The sequence below is a fragment of the Rhipicephalus microplus genome, chromosome 1 (assembly GCF_043290135.1).
Source record: "Rhipicephalus microplus isolate Deutch F79 chromosome 1, USDA_Rmic, whole genome shotgun sequence".
NCBI lineage: Eukaryota > Metazoa > Arthropoda > Arachnida > Ixodida > Ixodidae > Rhipicephalus > Rhipicephalus microplus.
Window position 1 is genome coordinate 65,007,457 of NC_134700.1, and position 20,479 is coordinate 65,027,935.

Genomic DNA, 20,479 nt, shown 5'->3' on the forward strand with positions numbered 1-20,479 from the left:
TGTTACCGGAACTGGTGTGCTGCTGGTAGAACGGCCTTTTTCTGCCAGGCCCCATCAACAATTTTTGCTTGAAGAGTACCCTTTGCTTTGATTATTCCTGCTGCTCGAGGAAGTTTCTTTCCATGTGCCTGCGCTCTTGGTCGTTGTCTTTCTTCTCTTGCTGAACAGCCTTTACTTGTGACATTGACCAGTCATGGAGATTGAGCATACGGTTTGCTTTTTAAGCCGTTTCAGCCCCTGGACTACTTGTGCTCAATATGTAATGTGTTGTGTGCTAATTGACGAAAATCACATATGAGACCGCCGATACCACTGACATTGGAATGTGTTGTCATATGGTGTCTTATAAAAATTCAATCAATGTTAAATTTTGTCCTGTAAAAAGTCTACACAACATTGCTTTAGAAGCTGTTATCAGTTCTTTCTTGGTGGTCTTCTATTTTCATTGCATTGGTACCTCAATGTTAATAAATATTTGCGTATGAAACTTTTCATTAGTTGCTGGAAGTCTTGTGAAAACGGCCTTTTCATCCCTTGTGAAGTGTGTTGTGTGAATGTTGCCTTCCATTGATTGCATTTTATTGCTGCTTGAACTCGCAGGGAAGGATGTGCAGAGTGAGCCGTGCCAGCGGTTTTTTCGTGATGGCCTCACCATCTCTTTCACCAAAATACTCACTGATGAGGCAGTCAGTGGTTGGAAGTTTGAGATTCACGTGAGTGCCCTGTTGCATGGGTTTCGATCCCTGCTGTGGCGATTGCATTTTGATGAAAGCCAAATGATAGAGACTCGTTCACTGTGCGATGTTACTGCACGTTAAACAACCACAGGTGCTAAAGCTACTGCTTGTGTGAGTTAATGATTAGGATAGATTTACTAGCGCATAAAGATGACACTCATAAAAAGGTAAGAATGGCAGACTGGAGTTGTTGGCTTAACATACATTAAAAACCTTGTTAATTCGAAGCCACTTGGCCTGTGAAGAATGTTTGAATTAAGCGGGTTTTTGAATTAATGGAACATATAAATTGTCGGATGCAAGGAACTTGGAATTATCCGAAGTAACCAGGACTGGTCGTTTGTTGTGTCGGCTAGTTTGCAACTCCGAAGGTTATGTTTTTTAGCAATATCTAGTCCCGATTTCGCCGCAAACAGGGGGGAATGACGAGCCTCGGTGCTGCCATTGAGAGGAAAAAAAAAAAGAGAGACAAAAAGAAAATGCTGTGATCAATCAAAATGTGCACCTGCGAAAGACAATGGATCTTCACTACAACACAGTAGTGGCACGTGGGCAGCATGTCGCCTGCTCCTCGCTCTGCGTCAGCACGTTATGGTGCTACTGTTCATCCATGCTTTCTGGTAAAATAAATAATTTAATCATGGCCAGTGGGATGAAATTCACGATGTGTTTTGGCTGGAAAACATGATCATTGAAACTTTCAAACTTAGTATTCGAAGGAGGTATTGCAGGCAATAACTCCGCCAGCAGCACAAGTATGCAAACTGTTGGAGCAACCGGCAATCAGAGGTTCCCATACATTGTGAATTCTGGCAAACTATCCTTTATTAATTTCTTTTTGTTCCCTGAAAGAATGAGTGAAACATGGTGGGCTCATGTTGTGAGAAGCATGCTATATGCTGTCCGCATGCCACCACTGTATTGCAGTGAAACATGCATTTTTCAGGCAGGTGCACACTTCAGTTTACCATGAGCCCCCCTGTTTTTCTTCTTCTTTGGCTCTATAAGTAGTGAGGCTGTGGTGCTTAAGCTGCCGCTCATGAGTATCGCTACATTGCATTGCCTTGTGGCTATTAAGGGTTGTCGTTTCCACGAATTTGGGGGCGACATCAGAAATGGGAATTAGCATGTGGCACCCAAAGATTTCGAATTAACCGGAGTGGTGCTGCCCGCTGCTTCAAATTATCTTCTCAGACGTACATTGTAGAATACGGGACTGTGGAAATAGTATGAATTAAGTGGGATTTCGAAATAACTGAGCTCGTATTAATTAGGTTTTACTGAAATTGAAGTTTAAGGCGCGAATATGACACGGACGAAGATAAGGTACACACACACATGAAGTGCGAGTGGCAACAAATATTTATTTAGAAAGAGCACCACACATGTTTGTCACTACATGTTTTGTCACCGTGCCTCAATGCGCAGTCACATTCAAGTAGCGTAGCTCTTTTGACGATAATGAAATGGAGGCTTGCGCTGACGCGTAGATCACCTGATTCGATTATTTTCTGTCTCAATGATTAGTCTTACTGATTTAGTGGGGCTTCGGGTGACTACCGTGCAGGCGCTAAGATCAAGAACATAATGACTATCTTGGTAGTGTACCGCAAGATGGCCCTCTGTGCGATTTCTGACGTTATTACGCTGTTTTAGCCTGTAATTTAGGCATTGCTCGGTCTGGCCTAGGTAACTTCTACCACATGACAAGGGGATCTTTTAGGCCACACTCGTCTAGACCACACTTGTTCCTTCAGGTTTCGCCGAGAGTCTATTGTATTCTATAGTATTGCTTGCTTTGGACCGCATTTGGGTTGCTACACTGTAGTGAAGTAACAACACAAATATAGTAGGTGCTCGTTAAGGATGAATGTAGTGTCAAAGCAGTGAATTAGAATCTGAATTTCCTGTTCTGTTAGCGATGCAGCGTGTTGCAATGAGTGTTCTTTCTGAATGCAGCGCTGCATCATGAAGAACTGTGAGCGGCTTGTGGAACTGTGTGTTACCAAGTTGCACCAAGACTGGTTTCCTTTGCTTGACCTGCTTGCCATGGTGCTGAACCCACACAACAAGTGAGTCCTCACAATCACTTCAATATGGTCACCATCATCAGTGCACTAAATCTCTTTTAACTTGGTCCATTTGCAGCGGCCGTCTAAGGTGCTTGCGGAAGCTGTTGTCAGCCATTTTTATGATTGACACCTACTTTATCAATTCGTTGTGATGTGATAATGTAAGTAGGCAATAAAGAGCTGACTGTAAAAGGAATATTTAGAAAAAATAAAATGAAGTCAAATGTATCAATTAAATATATTTTATGGGCTCAAATGAGCAGTGATGAAAGTGCTGGACCAAGTTATCCGAGAAAGCAATGCTGATATGTAAGGTTTATCCAACTTGCCTGCAACTTGTCTGCAACAGTGATGTATAAAAATTTCAGAAATTGAATTCAATGGAGCCGGAACAGTGCGACACTAAAGATGGAGGATGAGGTGATATGGTGTAAGGTCTACTTTTGATTGCTTAATGTACCATCTGGTCAGCTTCCAAGTGGCCAACAGCACATATGGGAGGTTTTAAACACATCCCGCATTAGTGAGAAACAGCAGATGCACATAACTGAGGTTCATATTGAGTCTACGGTCATATAAGCAAGGCTTGTTTGCTGCTTAAGGGGAGAAGCAGGTCTTTGAGACCGGAAATCGTTAAAAATACGATTTTTTGAAAATGCTACATTTGGATTCTCCCACTATCGCTGCATAATCTCTCAAATTTTCACGCATCGTAGATTGGTAATTTAGCCATGAGAGTAGCTTATGCGACGTTAGTGAGCTGAGTTTTCGGTGATGGACGCGTGAAAAACGAGCTTTTTCAGTGCTGCATCGTTGCCGCTTCCTACAGCAGCCGTCTTGGTTGCATTCGAAAGAGCCACCCTTTTTCTTTCATATTCTGTCGCGCTCGTTTTCGTCCACTCGGTATGCACACCGTGAATCCGTGTAAAAAAAAAAAGCCCCGTCGTGTGAGCCTATTGTTGCGGTGAGCATACGTGACTAAATCACGCCTTCTGATTCGCCGGGCTTCCCGAGCTGTCTGCTGCGTGCGGCAGCGGAGCGCACGCGAAGTGGTGAGTGTATGTCACTTTGTACTCGTTGGCTTCCTGAACTCGCGTGAGCTAGCGAGAAATTAGAGCAAGCATCTCTTATAGTCTCTATGTTCGATGGTATACTGGTACGGCGCTGAACGAGCTCGACGAAGCCACCGTGACAGTCTACGCTCTTGGCCGCGTTTTCCCGAGCTGTCTGCTGCATGGGGCAGTAGAGCGCTTGGAAGCGGCGAGTGTATCTAGCTCACATCTCATTGTTCTTGTCGGCTTCCCGAACCCGTGCGAGCTAGCGAGAAATCGGAGCAAGCGTTTCTCAAGTCTGCACATTCAGGCACGCCGCCGAACCAGCCCCACGAAGCGCGCCGCAGCCACCGACCGGGCCAGTGCGTTAGGCCGACGCTCTCGGCCACGTTTTGAACCTGGCTTGAACCTTTCATCATGCCAAAGCCGTATCGCAAGTTCCACACCGCTCACAAGTTTGGGAAAAAGCGCAAGAAATCTATGGCAAAAAGAAATAATGGCGCGGGTATATCCGGCGCGCACTTAGTACATGATGGCATTGCGACGGACACGATCCATCGGATGTAACTCCGACATCCCCACCTGTTTCCCTGGCCGCCTCGAACGACGTCGGCGATAGGCAGCGCATAAGGAAAGACACAGCCTTTTTGGCGAGCGCCGATTGTAAGAAACAGCAGAAAGTGAGTGCTGATAAGATCAGCAGCTTTTCGGCAACTTCGGCGAGCGAGCGCAAGCTGCGAACACTCGCGACAGCGCGCGAGGACTCGGACCCGTTGGCGGCTACCTACTGGATCGTCGACTTATCCGCGATAAACAAGCTTCTTGAAAGAATGGCCGAACGCCGGACATGCACTTGGACAATTTCTATTGAAAAAGGTGAGCATGAATATGGACTTGCGATGAAGCTGGTTTCAGAGTGCCGCAACTGTGAATTCGTTGACAGTCAGTGGAGCTCTGGGAGGGTACTCAGTCAGGCTAAATGCGCTGCATTTGAAGTCAATATCCGAAGTCAATATCAGGAATGAAAGAAGTCTCCACACGTATCCTCAAAGAACTTCAGCTAGAGCAAAACTCCATGAGTGAGCGACGGGCAGAAAAGAAGGATTGTCGTCGGATTATGAGTGCGGAGCGAAAGCGTTCAGCATCTTCCAGGTTCCTGCAACAAGCAAAGTGGCGGCAACGACAAAAGTGTGACAAAGACTACTGCCCTGGTGCTTTCTGAGGCATTTATGTGCAAAGAGAAGCATTTTTGTTTGTGTAGAATTTCTCGAATATACAGAGCATTGTTTTTTGCCATTTTCTCAGTTATAGTTTTTTGGCCACCTTTCATTCTTCTGACGAGCGCTTCTCAGCTTTGGTACACTGGAATTTGATAATTCTTGTCTTTCTGAGAAGCTGGATGCTTAGTGAGTGCAAAAAAGTGCCATATGCAACTATAGGGCACCATAAATTGTTAGAAAAAATAAAATACAAAAATTATCGTCCCTTGATAATGGAAGGATCAACTTCTAAACTTCATAACTTTTTTTGTAGGGGAGCTAGAGCCATGAAACTTGCTTTTTGCAGTCTTTGCTAATTGTAGAATGCAATGACATTTAGTGGAGCAAGATCAGTACTGCCAATTTACTGATAAGGTGATCAAAAGAACTTTTAATTGATGACTAATTAAAAACAAAACGGTAAGAGGTAATAAAAACTGAGTTCACATTTGATATCTACACATGTAAATACACCATCTCATAAGTTTTGAACACCTTAGCTTAAATAATAAGGTGCCTGATGGCTAAGTGCCTCTTCCCCCCCTTAACACCCAAGGGCTTGCCCCATGGCTGTACCAGCAGAGAGGATGCAGAAAAAAAAGAAAAAAAAAAAAGGTGTCGCAAGGCTGGAACCATCAGCGAAGCTAATATTCAGCCTAGCTAAGTTGTGCTAGTAGTGCCAAGCATTCACAGCGAAAGCTGTTATGAGATCAGACAAAAGGATCAGAAGAAAAGCACCGCACAGGCCTGGTGATTTTTCTTCGTTTTTTTAGATGTTAAGTTTCGAGATTTTGTTAGTACAGTCAAAACCCTTTATAAGAGACACTTATATAAGAGACAAATGGGTATAAGAGACACCAGTGTGCCTACAGTGAAATACAGGTTAAGAAAATGCATACGTGGTACCCTGCTTATTAGAGACATCTCCTATAAAAGACGAGAATTGATGCCCAGAGCATGCCTTTTATGAAGAGGTTCTACTGTGGTACTAAGTATGGCTCAACTTGGCTAGACATGTCTCGTGACTACCTGTTACATGGTGTTGTGGTATTAGTTTTGTTGTTAGCTATTACGTGGTTTTTGGGTGGAGACATGTCACATGACTAGCTGTAGGGTGGTTTATGTTGGGAATATGTCGTGTGTAGCTATTACGTGATGTTGCATGATTACAGTCACACGACTACAGCCGATTCTGGATATAAAACTTGGATGTATCGAAATATTGGCTTTATAGAACAGTTGAGAAATCCCCTTGAATTTCTCATGTAAAACTATGGAAGTGGTGGCGTGCTCATGTACCAAACTCACACACAGCGGCACATTTGCTATAGCGGGATTCACATGAGCGAGAAATCCCTGGGGGAGAGGCGTGGATGGCGCATCACCTGACAACGACGTCATGGTTAAGTGGGCCGTTGCGACCTCCTCGTGGCTCCTTGGGCAGGTGGGGATCGTTTCTTCGGCCGGTCAAACGATCCCTGTGCAGCGGGGATGCAGCGGAATTTCTCGTGGGTCTCTGGCTACATTGTAGCCCTCTCTCCTGCAGTGCCTGCATAACGCGGCGGCGGCTGTTTCAAATTGCGCTCCGGACTTGCGTGCATCATGATGGCGAAAATGAATGATGAAGCAACTTGTGGAAGAATATTCTCGCTTGTGGGACATCTCTTTCGATGACTATAGTAAAACTAACCTAAAGAATGGTGTGTGCGAGACAATAGTCCAGCAGATGATGGAGCGCTACCATCTCTATGGAGTGCTATTTAGTTTTGTTTTAAAGTAGTTATTCTGACAAGAATTGAGACATCGTCCGCTTTTGTTGTTGTTACTGCTGCTGCTACTGCTCTGCTTGTTTAGCCTGATGGAGATGTGTTAATTTATAATGAATTCTTTTTTAACGAGCCTCTTTATTCAGGATAAGAAGCTTAGAAATATATGCAGCCGTAGAATCCGAGAGCTGCATTTTATTTTCAGAAACATGACATACTTCACATTTTACTTTTACTTGCTGCACTAATACAGCAGAATCTTAGGCTGAGTTCCAGTAGTGAAGACAGAAGTGGTCTTCTATTACCTAGTGTTTCGAAACAATATTGAAATGCTTGTACAGATAATTTTCAAATACTAACAGGCTAGATCCCTTCTGTTCTCGGTTTTTATCATGAGAGAAATGCTATGACAGCATAATTTCTTCGTTCACAGAAAGCCAACTGACATCGAAAGATACTGAACTTCCTATCCACCAGCTCAATGGTAGTATTTGACGAGTCAGAGAGGCTGTGAGCGATTTCGTTGTCAAAAAGAAAAAAAAAAAAAAAGCTGTTGTCAATGACGCTGCCTGGAATGTCGCTTTGGGCGAGTTCGTTTTTGCAAAAAAAAAAAAAAAAAAGCTTGTGGTGGCGAGTCAAACCAAGGGCAATACATAAACAAGAAAGTTTCTAAAAGCAGCAAAGCAGCATGGGGGGTGGGGGAAACGGGCATTTTTTTCTCAAACCACACCAGCACTTTCCTCACCCGAGAAACACCAGCGCTGTCCTTTTGCAGATTATGACGAAGCTGTTTCTGACTGTACCGACGCTGAAATCATGGCTGCGATTCCGGTGTCATGGAAGTGTATCCGTGCGGTTATAAATATGCTAGCGTCTTTGCTGCCTCCGCTAACTAACCTTTTGCTGCGCTACAAAGCTTGCATTGGCATTCTGTGTTAATCGACGCTGTTGGGAACAATGAAGCTGAATTTGCTTATTCGAAAACCCTTAGTGATATTGAGCATGACTGGAGCTTGACAGTGTGCGAGAAGCAAGACAAATTTACGGACTATTTTCATGCAAAATAAAGTGCAGTAACTTGCAGTTCACACCTTGTTCTTCATTATACTCTGAGAAAATCGTTATATTAGTGCTTGTAACATTTCCGAGATCTGAAATGATTTTAATTTAGGCCTTGAATGCGCATATTTACATAAAAGTATAAAAGTGTTTTAAGCCGGGGTCCACCACGACTCCGCTGATGTATTTCCGCCACGGATATGATGTTGTAAGTTGTAAAAATATACTAATAGATTTCAAAGGAAAAAAAAAACAAGGAAAAGTTCTCTCACGGAGCGTCAAACCAGCGACCTTTTGATTCTCAGTGCAAAGCGCTAGCCAATAGACCACGTAGCATACACCGTCAAACGGGCTAACGGGAAGCCATTTATATAAAGCATATGCCATTTCGTGGTCCTCAGAGTGGTGTTCCATTCCAAAACTTCAGTGTGTTTTTGTCGTTCGTAGCAAGATTGCACAATGAGCTCGCGTTAAGTAGCTGTGGGCACGGCGCCTCTCTTGTTTTGACGAGCACCGCTTGTACAGAGTTGGGTTTTTCCTGCGCATGCTTATTAGACTCGTGGTTCAGGAGAGCGCGAAGGTCACTTCGCTTTCTGCCATGCCCGCGTTTGCGAAAGGAGCACGCTGCTCAAGCATGGAAGAAGTAAGAATTGTGACAGTTGTTCGACTTGTCCTGTGTTTATTGTGTTCATTTTGTGCGTCTTCCTTTCTGGTTGAACTGTTGTGACAGCTGTTCGTCTGTGCTCATCCTGTGTATGCTCATTTCGTGTCTGCTTTCTGCTTGAGGTACGCACTGCACATTTCAATCTGCTTGTCGTTCTTCGCGTCAGTTTGCAATTTGTTGCTGCACCATTCATTCCTTCATCCTTGTGGTAAAATAATGCAAAATAAACGTTCAACTACTGCTCTGGAGACGCACTTCACTTTAGTGTTACACTGATTCCTAAAATGAGGGATCAGCCACATTTTTTTGTGTTTCGAACTATCGATATAGTGAACTATTCGTGATCCCCTTCGAGTTCGGTATATCCGGGATCGACTGTATATGTTGTGGGATTTTAGCTATGTGGCTAAATGTAGAATGGTATGTGATTTATAGTAACACAAGTACTGTTATACTGTTAAACCTAGATATAAAAAAAAATTGAGGAATTCCCGGAAGAATTTGTTTTATTAAAGAGGGTTTTGTTATATGCAGGCTCGGTACGAAAATAAAAAGATAAAAGCACAAGTTAAACACTACGGGAAACTTGAGACAGAGCTAACTCAAAACACTTACTTTGTGCTAAAAATGGCATTATTATCGTGATAGCAATTATATGGACTCTTTCAGTGGGTTTTCGTCATCGCCATCATGTTTCGTAAGAAGTCCAAACTGATAACATGCCCCCGGGAACTGTAACTTTAACGACCGTGTAAAAGCCAGCACTCCTGAAGCAGAGATCAAATGAGGCAGCTCATCTCTGTCGCCTGGAGGGTGCATATAATAACACCCACGTGTTGGAACTGCCATCGAATGCTTGAACAGAAAGGAAACCACCCGTCTTGAACGATGATGAAGAAACGCAGGTGGGTGGGGGGGGTGACTTGAGTAGCAACGGTGAACTTTGATTTTAAAGACGCGGTCGCGATCACTGGTGTACCTGCTATCTCAGCAATCATCAGTGTGCTTTCAGCACAAAAAGATTGGGAAGAAAGCACTGCTCCCTGGAGCGACAGTGTTTGCTTACACGAACGTTGTGTAGGAGTTCCAAGATATCGAATCTAAAGAGTTGGCAGACCAGCGTAACTTATAGTACAGTTAAACCTGGATATAACAAAATTGATAAATTCTCAGAAAAATTTGTTATAAAGAGGATTTCGTTACATTCAGGTTTTGTACGAAAAGTTGAAAAATAAACACGCAAATGATAAAAAAGAGGGGACCACAGCTAACCCAAAACACTTATGCGAATTTTCGCCGTCACCGCCATGTTTCGTAACAAGTCCAAATTGACAACATGCCCCCCCCCCCCCCCCTCCTTCGCATCGTAACTTCAAATGAGTCGGACCATCCCTACACATCGCCTGGAAAATGCATAAGATGACATCTCACGTGTTAGAACTGTCGTCGAATTCTCCAACAGAAAGTAAACCACTCATCTTGAACGAGCATGAAACAACGTGGGGAGGAGGAGGGGGGAAAATTGCTCGAGTAGCAACAATGAACTTGGATTTTAAGGGCCGTTGCGTTCGCTGGTGCGCTTGCTATATCAGCGAGTATCAGTGCGGTTCCAATGAGAAGAGACTGCATAAGAGAGCAGTTCTCCCAGGAGCGGCCGTATTTGCTCACAGCAGCGTTTTGGAGGGGTTTTGTAGATCAGCACCTAATCTGACATCTCCTTGGTGGTGACGACACGGTTGTTTGAAATTAAGAAAAGTCAGAGTTTCGCCGCAAGGGCAAAGCAATGAATGCGATAGCAACAACTTGAAATGTAACGTTCAGAACCGCAAGCAGATCAAAACGTGCAGCACGCTGCTCATCCACAAATGATGCACGAAGACAACATACACGGCACGAGAGCGAACTAACAACGTTTACCGCTAGACACTTAACGCGCTGTTTAAACAAAAGATGAGGCACGAAACGTAATCACAGCTATAGATGTGAGTGCGAACTAACAAGTCTAAGGCGTGCGATTCTCCTCGCCGAAGGATAAGCGTGCGCACACAAGCATTTAACCCCCCTCCCCTGATTTGCGAGGCATAGCACGCGTGGGAGATAAGTGAGTGTCAGCGCATCGTGACAAGCTAGGCACTAAACGTGGATGGCTTTTTTTTTCTTTCTTGAGTTTTCCTTTATGTAGATAAGTATACATATACGGTGAATGGCGGTGGCTGTGGCAAAAAACCAGCAGAGACTGTCCATATAATTGCTGTCGCAATAATAAAAAAAAAAGCAAAGCTGAACGTCGTTGGAGCCACACCATGTGTGCACGGCGTCGAAAGCAAAGAGCTAATGACAGACACGGATACCGCACAAAACTATTCGCTAAAGCTCCCTTCATATGCAGTGCGACCCCGCATATATGACACTAAATAAAAGCTTGGCACTGTCAATGCGCAAAAGAAGGTTTTTTTTTTCTAATTTTGGTTTGGAGTTTAGGGGGGGTGGGGGGCACACCCGCGCATGCGCCGGTGAGAGTTGGGGCAATGCCGGCTTGTGGGGTGCAGGCCGGCCTGCCCATCTCGCGCTCACCTGTGCACAATAACAAGTGCTCGCTCTCGCCTGGTGCGCCTTGCGCGCTGCCGCCACTTCGTGCTTCGTCGGTGGCGGGGCAGCCGTGGAAGATGCATGAAATGCCAAAATGCGGAGCAAAACTTCTAGATTGTCCGTGGGGAAAATTGGTTATATCAAGGTTGTCTCCCACTGTTACTTTGTTACGTAGTGGTCGCAAATACATGTGCTTCTATGGAGCAACGGGTAGGAATAGAAAAACTTCGTTATATGAAGGAATTCGTTATATGGAGGTTCGTTATAAGCAGGTTTAACTGTATAACAATATAATTTATTGCTATCGAATTCATTGCATTCAACGCGTCGTCTTGTTGTTGTCAGAGCTGATCAGCTAATTGCAAAAGCTACGGTCCCACGAACTCTTGGCACAAGACGGAAGCGTATGCCGAATCGACTTCCGAAGATCCGTCATTATCGCCGTGGTGTCCGAGATTTTCAATCAGCGCATAATCTGACGTATGCTTGGTAGTGATGACACAGTTGTCCGCATTTGGAAAAAGAAAAAAAGCAAAGCTGGGACATCGTCAGGAGCCACACCATGGGCGCACTGTGAAACCATGCAAACAAAGAGCGAACGACATGGATAACATGGAAAACTATTAGGTAAAGTGCCCTCCATATGCAGTGCAGCCCGACATGTGTAACGCTAACTAAAATCGAGGCACTGCCAACGCAAAAGTAGTTTCTTTCTTGCTTTTGGTTTGGAGGGAGGAGGAGGGCACATCCGCGGCGAAAAGAACAGCGGCAATGCCGGCTCATAGGACGAGCACTTGCTCTTGCAATAACCAGCACTTGCTCTTGCCTGGGAGTCGCCGGGACCACGAGCGTGCAAGGCGTGTGCCGCCGTCGCTTTGTGCTTTGTCGGCAGTGGGGCGACCGTGGAATATGCATGCTTGTGCCAAAATGACAATATCTGGGGCAAAATCTCCAGATTGTTAGTGAAAATTTGTTATACAGTCGAACCCGTTCATAACGAAATCGAAAGGGATACAATAAGTGGTCATTATATTAGTAGTTTGTTGTATATGAACTCGCCCATAAAAACAATCATTTTGTTGTCAAACCATTTTTTGCTTGCGTATTTTTATTAAGAAGTGCGAACAACCCCTCCACTGACAAGTGAAGCCTTTTCGCATATTATACAATGCCCGTTTGCTCACGAGTGAATTCAACCACGTTCGCATTGAACTCGCGCTGTCCACTGAAGCGCGGTACGGTCTTGTCGAACCAATCATCCCTAACTAGTCGGTTGCAGTGCGTTGCTTACTTGGCTCTTGCCGTCGCATGCCGGGTTTGCAGTCCGATGCATGTGCGCGTTTGTGCGTTTTTCGTGCATGCTTCACTCAGGCTCATGCTCGGGTGTGACGAGTAGTCTTTTCGTCTAACACAAGGAAAACAAATTTTGTAAGCAATGCGCGCAAGCGCCTCGCATGATGCAGCGGCAGCAAACTTGCGAAGGGCAGCATGACATGCTTGTACTGCCGTCACACCGCCCAGCACATATCTGCGATTGACTGTGATAAGGTTGCCGGCGATGAATCAAAATGGCCCGCTCATCACCACCAGCCACCTCGCCATCGCTGTGTTCTGATGCTTATTTGTCAAGGCGACGCCGTAACCGTGCAGAAGTTGTTATCACTAATCGACCGGTCTCCGCCGTCACCGAAATGCAAAAAACCTTTTGCGGCACATTGTGGTGTCGGCGGCGTCACAGGGAACTTTTATGCGATAAAATGCTACTGTTTCTCGAATTTGTGGCTTCTTGTGTTCGAGGGCATTGTTGGTTCATCGTCGGTAGTCGTAGATGCCGAGGACGACGTCAGAAAAGTTCGCCACGCAAAAGCTAACTGCAGTCTTTATGCTACCTTTTATTTCTTTTCTTTTTCCTCACTTCCGTTCTGCCAGGGAAAAAACACATGGAAAGTGAGTGACCTTGCTCGCAGCGTTCGGAGCCTGCGTGCGGTGCTCGGCGAGGTCTGCGATATCTTCATCGCAAGTAAACGGCAGCGGGGCACTAGCTAGCGCGCGCCTATTGCATGCTTTGTAGTGTGTTTTTTTTTTGTAACTTCGTATGCACCATATTTTTACCCGAACCGTGTCGGAAATGTTCGTTGTAAAAGTAGGAGGCCTTGAAAAATGTTCGCTGTATATGCACTCAGTTTCAAAGGGTAGGATAAGAAAATCATAAGTGCACCTATATATAGTCGTTATAACCAATAAATAGTTGTGTCTGGGATCGTTATGAGTGGGTTCGACTGTATCAAGAATGTCTCCTGCTGTTACTTTGTTACATAGAGGTTGCAAATACACATGCTTCTATGGAGTAATGAAGGGCAATAGAAAAACTTCATTATATGGAAGTTTGTTATAGGCAGGTTTAAACTGTACCTCGTTAATGTTCTGCGGCACTGAGCATTTTTTTATACTTGCCATTTATATTTTGCCTTTATCTCAAAGTATTTTTGGGTCAGATTGTGGATAAGTCGAAATCTTGACTGGGAGCGGAACAAAAATTCTGCCACCTTACCATTTCACAAGATTAGCGCGATGCTGCCACGCCTGAAGTCTGTGGATTTTTTTTCGAACGTGAAGTGCGCCCAGCAACATATGAACTTTGTCAAGCAATCCTGTGGCACGTCATGTGACACATGCACTGAGCAGGGAGGCCCTCTGCCCACGCTTGGCATAGTTTGTTTCATTTGCTTTGTGCAGAGCACATGATTTTCTCTGAGGTGTGATTTCCGTTCATCTGGGCAAAGCACATGGTACGGATTTTTCGCTGACTGTGAGGAGCGGCAACTTGGCGTGAGTGTGGCAAGCATGGCGTGAAAGCAGTATAGTCGCTAACGCTAGAAAAAAGACTGCCCTAATTAGGGAAGTGGAGAAAGGAGGCCGTATGAAATCGAGCATCGGGCAGGAATTCGGCATCCAAATGTCTACGCTTTTGACGATGCTGAAAAACAAACAGGCGGTGCTGGATGGATTTTAACAGAACTTCCAGCCAGTGGAAGTGGGTTCGAGGGTCGAAGTTCCTAGACATTGAAGTGGTGTTGACGGTATGGCTCCGAAATAAGGTCGAGTGCAGCGGCGGGGAAGATGGACTAATGCAGTTCGTGAAGCAGCTAGCTGCCTTCCTAGGCCTGAGTATGACCGCAGACCAGACGTGCATTAGGCAGTTTGTCTCTGCTAAATAAAATGGCAGTGCGGCAAAAGCCAGCCCTTTAAAGTCTCTTGTATGTTACTTTTTCTCTTTTGAACCTGCACGAGAAGAAAGATTAGAAACTGCTGCTGAAGAGCTGGTAAGTAGTATCGTTTTTTCTGAAAATCGCTCATTCTTCATGGGGATTAGCGCAACTTAGTTTATCTTGAAACTTCATTTATCTCAAAATTTTTTCTGGTTTTTACAACTATGAGTTAACGAGGTAGTACTTTAGTTACATCATGTTACACGATTCTGGTCATGTGTCTAGTTATGTGTTTTTACAGGTTTGTCTGTCACGTGAGTGTTGTTACATGATGTTACGTGATTTTAGTCTTGTGACTAGATATTTAATGATTTTTAGTCCTGTGACAAGTTGTTATAGAGACTTACATGATTTCAGTCTCGTGATCAATTGTTACATAATGTTACATGACATTTAGTCACGTAAAAGGCAAAGGCTTGCTCATAATAGCTCTTGTATTTGATGCTCCACAAATCGGCGCAAGGTTTGTGGGAGCAAAACAGAAGTTGTAAGAGGACGTCTGTAGCGAGTGCGTACAGTGCAAATGCTGCAATTTTCGTCATCCTGTGACTTCATTCTCAGTGCGACCATGGCACCAGGCTCCCAGCTTGTTACTGATCCATTATCGGACTTTTAGAAACCTGAAAGGAAAAAGAACGGGAATAAACAGTTCCTTGTAAAATTGCTGCTAGATAGGATGGCCAACAATACACTTGTGGAGAATGAATGGTTTAGCCAAGCTCTTAAAAAATATCCCAGGCCAGTGCCAGGGAAGCTTTGCTCTCCACGATGCCGCTCAAAAGGGGCCCGAGCCCCCCAGCTCCCTCGTACTATCCGCCTACGGTATTGACTCAAACACGTGCACAATACAGAAAACATATGCTCTTTTAACCATACTGTACGTTTTTTATTAAGCGACACTCTAAACGAGCCCCTGTCTGCTGCTGGAACTCCTAGGCCATCGCAAAGTGCGCATTGTTTACAGAAAGTTTGTCATCTCCGCGTTATCCCAACAGGCCCCGCAGGGGCGCCTGCGCAAGTAGGCGTTTGGTGTGTAGCGACACCACGGACCCAAGCTAACGGGGGGGTTTCGGCTCTCTCCCATGCCTAGCCGTGCGTGGCTGAGCTGTGTCCGGGGAAAAGGGGATCCTGGGGGTTGAGCTGACACTGGGTGCTTGGACCTGTAAGGCCCCTCGGCAGAGGCAACACACCCCTTTGGCCCCGGCTTCACGTAGACGGCACTCCCGGATTGACCCGCCTGGGGGGAATCGGCAGTCGCCTTTTCCTGTCTCCCCCTCACATCTTCGTCTTTTCTCTTACTTTAAATCTTTCCTGTCCTCTACTCTCTTCCATTGATTTACCCATTGACACAGGGTTAACCCTGTGTGGCTATCCTACCTTGGATACATCATATTCAGTTATAGTGGTGGTGTACAGCTGGCGTCTGCAGGGCCTGTGCTTACAGACCCTGCAGCGTCCCCTTATAGGACTCCATGTTAGGTGGCTGGCGCTGCTGCCGAAAATAAACATTTTCATATGGCTAGTTCTTTCCCCCCACTCCCTGATCGCCTTCAGAAAAGAGGGCACACCGATGAAGTCTTCTAGTTTTTTGGCCACCAAAGAGTATCCTTTCCCCGATTCCACGTTATCCACGCTGACACACCCGGCAAACCAGTGCGAACATTTTCACCTTTTCTAGTTTCGAAGTCTTTGACAGAAATCTTTGGCCCAGGATATAAAGCATTGAGAATGGCAAGTGGTGACCTCCTGTTTGAGCTCCGCGACCAGAAACAATATGAAAAACTGTCTTATCTAGTGAAATTCGGAAATACCAAATTAATAGTAACCCCACACGGAACCATGAACACCACCCGTGGCATTGTTTCGGATGATGACCTGTTAGGGCTGACGGAGGCTGAACTCCTGGAGGGTTTCAGTGAACAGAATTTCATCAACGTGAAACGAATTAGGATGAGGCGGGATAACAAAGAAGTCCAGACTTAAGCACCTGATACTTACTTTCAATTCAAGTGTACTGCCCGACTTCGTTGAGGCTGGGTACATCAGGCTTCGAGTGAGGCCATATATACCAAGCCCTCTCCGATGTTTCAAATGCCAGCGGTTCGGCCACAGTTCACAGAACTGCCTAGGCCGCCTAACTTGCGCCAAATGCAGTGCTGAAGAACACACATCTGAAGCCTGTGAAAACTCTCTTCACTGTGCGAACTGTAATGGGGAGCATGCCGCACACTCATGGTCATGCCCATGCTGGAAAAAAGAAAAGGAAATTGTCACAATTAAAGTAAAACAAAAGATTTCCTTTAAGGAGGCACGAAGGCAGGTGTCCTACCTACCAGAAACCAGCTTTGCCGAAGTGGCACGTCAGGGGGCAGCGCCACGACGGCCTCCGGCGGCTGTCTGGCACACGCGTAGTGAGCCGGCGGTAACGCCATCAGCCTCCTCGGTGGTTGCAGCCAGTGCTGCTCCGCCATCCAAGAAGGACCCACGAACCTCCGTGCTGGGGGCCGCGAAGGCCTCGTCTTTTGAGGCGAGGCCCTCAAAACAAATGCAGCGCTCGCAAGAGCGCTTGTCCAGTGCCTCGCAAGAGGCAATGGACACAACACCGAGCGTGAGGGCGCAGCAGGCGCCTAAGGATCGGCGCGACTCCGTCGACCGATCCAAAAAAGAAAAATCTTGTGTCACGGCCCCTGGAAAGGGTCCGTGAGCTAATTTTCTATCTTTGAGTACACAGCACAAAACACATCTAAAATGAACACACGTATTTTACAGTGGAATGTGAGAGGACTTCTCCATAGCCTCGATGATATTAGAGAACTCCTTAATAAACATACTCCAAAGGTGCTGTGTGTTCAGGAAACACATCTCAAGTTCACACAAACAAACTTTCTAAAGCAGTATGCCATCTTCCGCAAAGACCGTGACGACACTGCCGCCTCGTCGGGCGGTGTCACTATAATAGTTGATAAAGGTCTTGCCTGTAAGCAATTAAACCTCCGAACTTTTCTTGAGGCAGTTGCTGTCCGAGCCGTGCTGTTCGGGAAGCTACTTACAATTACTTCTATTTATATACCTCCGTGCTATCAACTTTCGAAGACACAATTTCAAAGCTTCATTGATGAACTTCCTCCGCCATATATAGTCGTTGGTGATCTAAATGCACATAATCCCCTATGGGGCGACTCCCGTTTGGATGCACGAGGACGCCTAATAGAACACTTTCTGTTTTTGTCAGGTGCATGTTTACTTAACAAAAGGAATCAACATTTTATAGCACTACGCACAACACATACTCTTCTATAGGCCTGAGTATTGTCTCGAGTACACTAATTCCATATCTGGAGTGGTCTGTTCTCAAGAACCCCTTTGGGAGTGACCACTTCCCGATAATGTTAAAGTTAACAAAAGAAGATACATGCTCGCCTGACTTTCCTCGCTGGAACACCAAGCCAGCCAACTGGGAACTGTTTCGAGAAATTACATTTTTAGACGGAGATGAGATTGCTGATTTTAATATAGACGATGCTGTAGCATTCCTAACAGGTTTTATTATTGACGCTGCAGTGAAATGTATCAAGCAAACTAACGGAATGACTAATAAGCGTCGCATCCCATGGTGGAACGACGAGTGTCGGAAAGCGCGCAATAGTCAAAATAAAGCTTGGAGATTACTCCGAAATTACCCAACGCCTGAAAACCTCGTCAATTTCAAACAAGTGAAGTCACAAGCCAGAAGAACGCGTCGTCTTGCAAAGAAAGAAAGTTGGAATAGGTACATCTCTGGTATCAATTCTTACACCGATGAAACAAAGGTTTGGAATAGGGTAAACAAAATAATGGGTCGGGGGTCGCACCACCTACCCTTGGTAAATAGCCGAGGTGAGAGCCTGGTGGAGCAGGCTGACTGCCTAGGCGAACACTTTGCATATGTTTTAAGTGCATCAAACTATACAGAAACGTTCTTAAAATTCAAAGAACGCGAAGAGCGGCAGCCCCTTAAATGTAAACGTTTATCCAGTGAGACTTACAACTGCCCATTTACATTAGCTGAACTTAAGGCATCTCTTGCGTGCTGCAACAACTCGGCGTCAGGTGTCGATGGTATATAGTACGAAATGGTCAAATACCTTCACCCCAAAGCACTAAAAACACTCCTAACCCTCTTCAATATCATGTGGGTAGCTGGGTATATTCCATTGTCATGGAAAGAAGCTATAGTCATCCCGGTACTTATACAAGGCAAAGACCCGTCCTTGGCCAACAGCTACAGGCCAATAGCGCTAACGAGCTGTCTATGCAAACTATATGAGAAAATGATAAACCGACGCTTAATCCACTTTCTAGAAAGTACCAGTATACTAGACCCCCTTCAGTGTGGTTTCAGAGAGGGGAGGTCGACAATAGACCACCTTGTTCGCATAGAGACATACATCAGAGATGCATTTATTCATAGGCAGTTTGTACTTTCGGTATTCCTAGACTCAGAGAAGGCGTACGATACCACATGGCGATTCCGGATTCTACGCGATCTTGCCGCCATGGGCATCCATGGGAACATGCTAAACACAATAAAAGTTATCTGTCTAACCGAACCTTTCGCGTAAAAGTGGGAAATGCTCTCTCTAGATTATTTACCCAAGAGGCTGGTGTTCCGCAAGGGGGCGTGCTTAGTTGCACGCTCTTTCTTGTAAAAATGAACTCCCTGCAGTCAGTCATTCCAAGCGCGATGTTTTATTCTGTGTATGTTGATGATGTGCACATGAGTTTCAAATCATGCAATATGTCTATCTGCGAACGACAAGTGCAGCTTGGAATGAATAAATTCTCTAAATGGGCGGATGAGAATGGTTTTAAAATAAACAAGAAAAGTACTTGCGTACTTTTCTCCAACAAACGAGGGGCAATGCCACTACCAAATGTTGCGATCTAGGGAGATCAACTCTCTGTGAGCAGCGAGCATAAATTCCTGGGAACCACTTTAGATTTTAAGCTGACGTTTATTCCCCATAATAAATATGTCAAAATGAAATGTTTGAAAGCGATCAACGTCCTAAATCTTCTATCACTTACAACATGGGGTAGTGATCGAAAGTGCCTCTTGAAGCTGTATAAAAGCCTTGTCGGGGCGCGCCTTGATTATGCCTCTATAATTTATCATTCCGCAACGCCAAGTGCATTAAAAATCTTAGACCCCGTTCACCATCTGGGTATCCGACTTGCAACCGGTGCTTTCAGGACAAGTTCGATCCAGGGCCTCTATGTAGAGTTGAATCAGTGGTCACTTCACCTGCAGCGATCCTATAGCAGTTTCACATAGTTTATAAAGGTACGCGCAAACATCAAGCATCCTTCTTATTCAACTATAAACGATATGACCGCTGCCACCCTCTTCCATAATCGACCCGTAGTGAGAAAGCCGTTCTCTTTGCGTGTGAGAAACTTAAGTGAAGAAATGGGTGTTCCACTGCTAGAAATTTGTCCTACGGCCACAGCGAAACTTTTACCGCCGTGGCAGTGGCAGCTTATACACCCTGACACCTCATTTGTCGAGATCAGTTAACACGCACCAGAAGCACATATTAAAATGCATTTCCGACAACTCCAGTCCAACTACTCATGCGTAGAGTTTTATACCGATGCATCTAAGTCGCATGCAGGGGTGGCTTATGCAGCCGTCGGACCATCGTTCTCGGAATCCGGTGTACTGGACCCGGAAACAAGTATATTTACGGCTGAGGGTTATGCACTATTGTCGGCTGTGAAGCATATACGGAAATCGAGCATACAAAAATCAGGTATATTTACAGACTCATTAAGCATCGTAAATGCATTAAGATCACTTTTTAGATTCAGAAATCTGGTAATAATTGAGTTGTATTCCGTCCTGTGTACTGCGTATATGTCCAACCAGCATGTTACTATCTGCTGGATACCTGGCCATAGAAGTATTGAGGGCAATGTGTTAGCTGACCAAATGGCCACGTCAATTATATTGTACGCTATTAACCCTACCGC

General features: G+C 45.2%; 1 protein-coding gene across 3 annotated transcripts in view; it reads left to right on the forward strand.

Moving 5' to 3' along the window:
• Positions 1–20,479, forward strand: part of faf (ubiquitin carboxyl-terminal hydrolase-like faf) — a 482,217-nt gene that overhangs the window by 44,392 nt on the left and 417,346 nt on the right. For all 3 annotated transcript variants that reach the window (XM_075874530.1, XM_037429964.2, XM_075874549.1), the window contains 2 exons: positions 601–713; positions 2,697–2,809. In XM_075874530.1, coding sequence (XP_075730645.1) covers positions 601–713; positions 2,697–2,809 — 226 coding nt within the window. The remainder of the gene's footprint in view (positions 1–600; positions 714–2,696; positions 2,810–20,479) is intronic.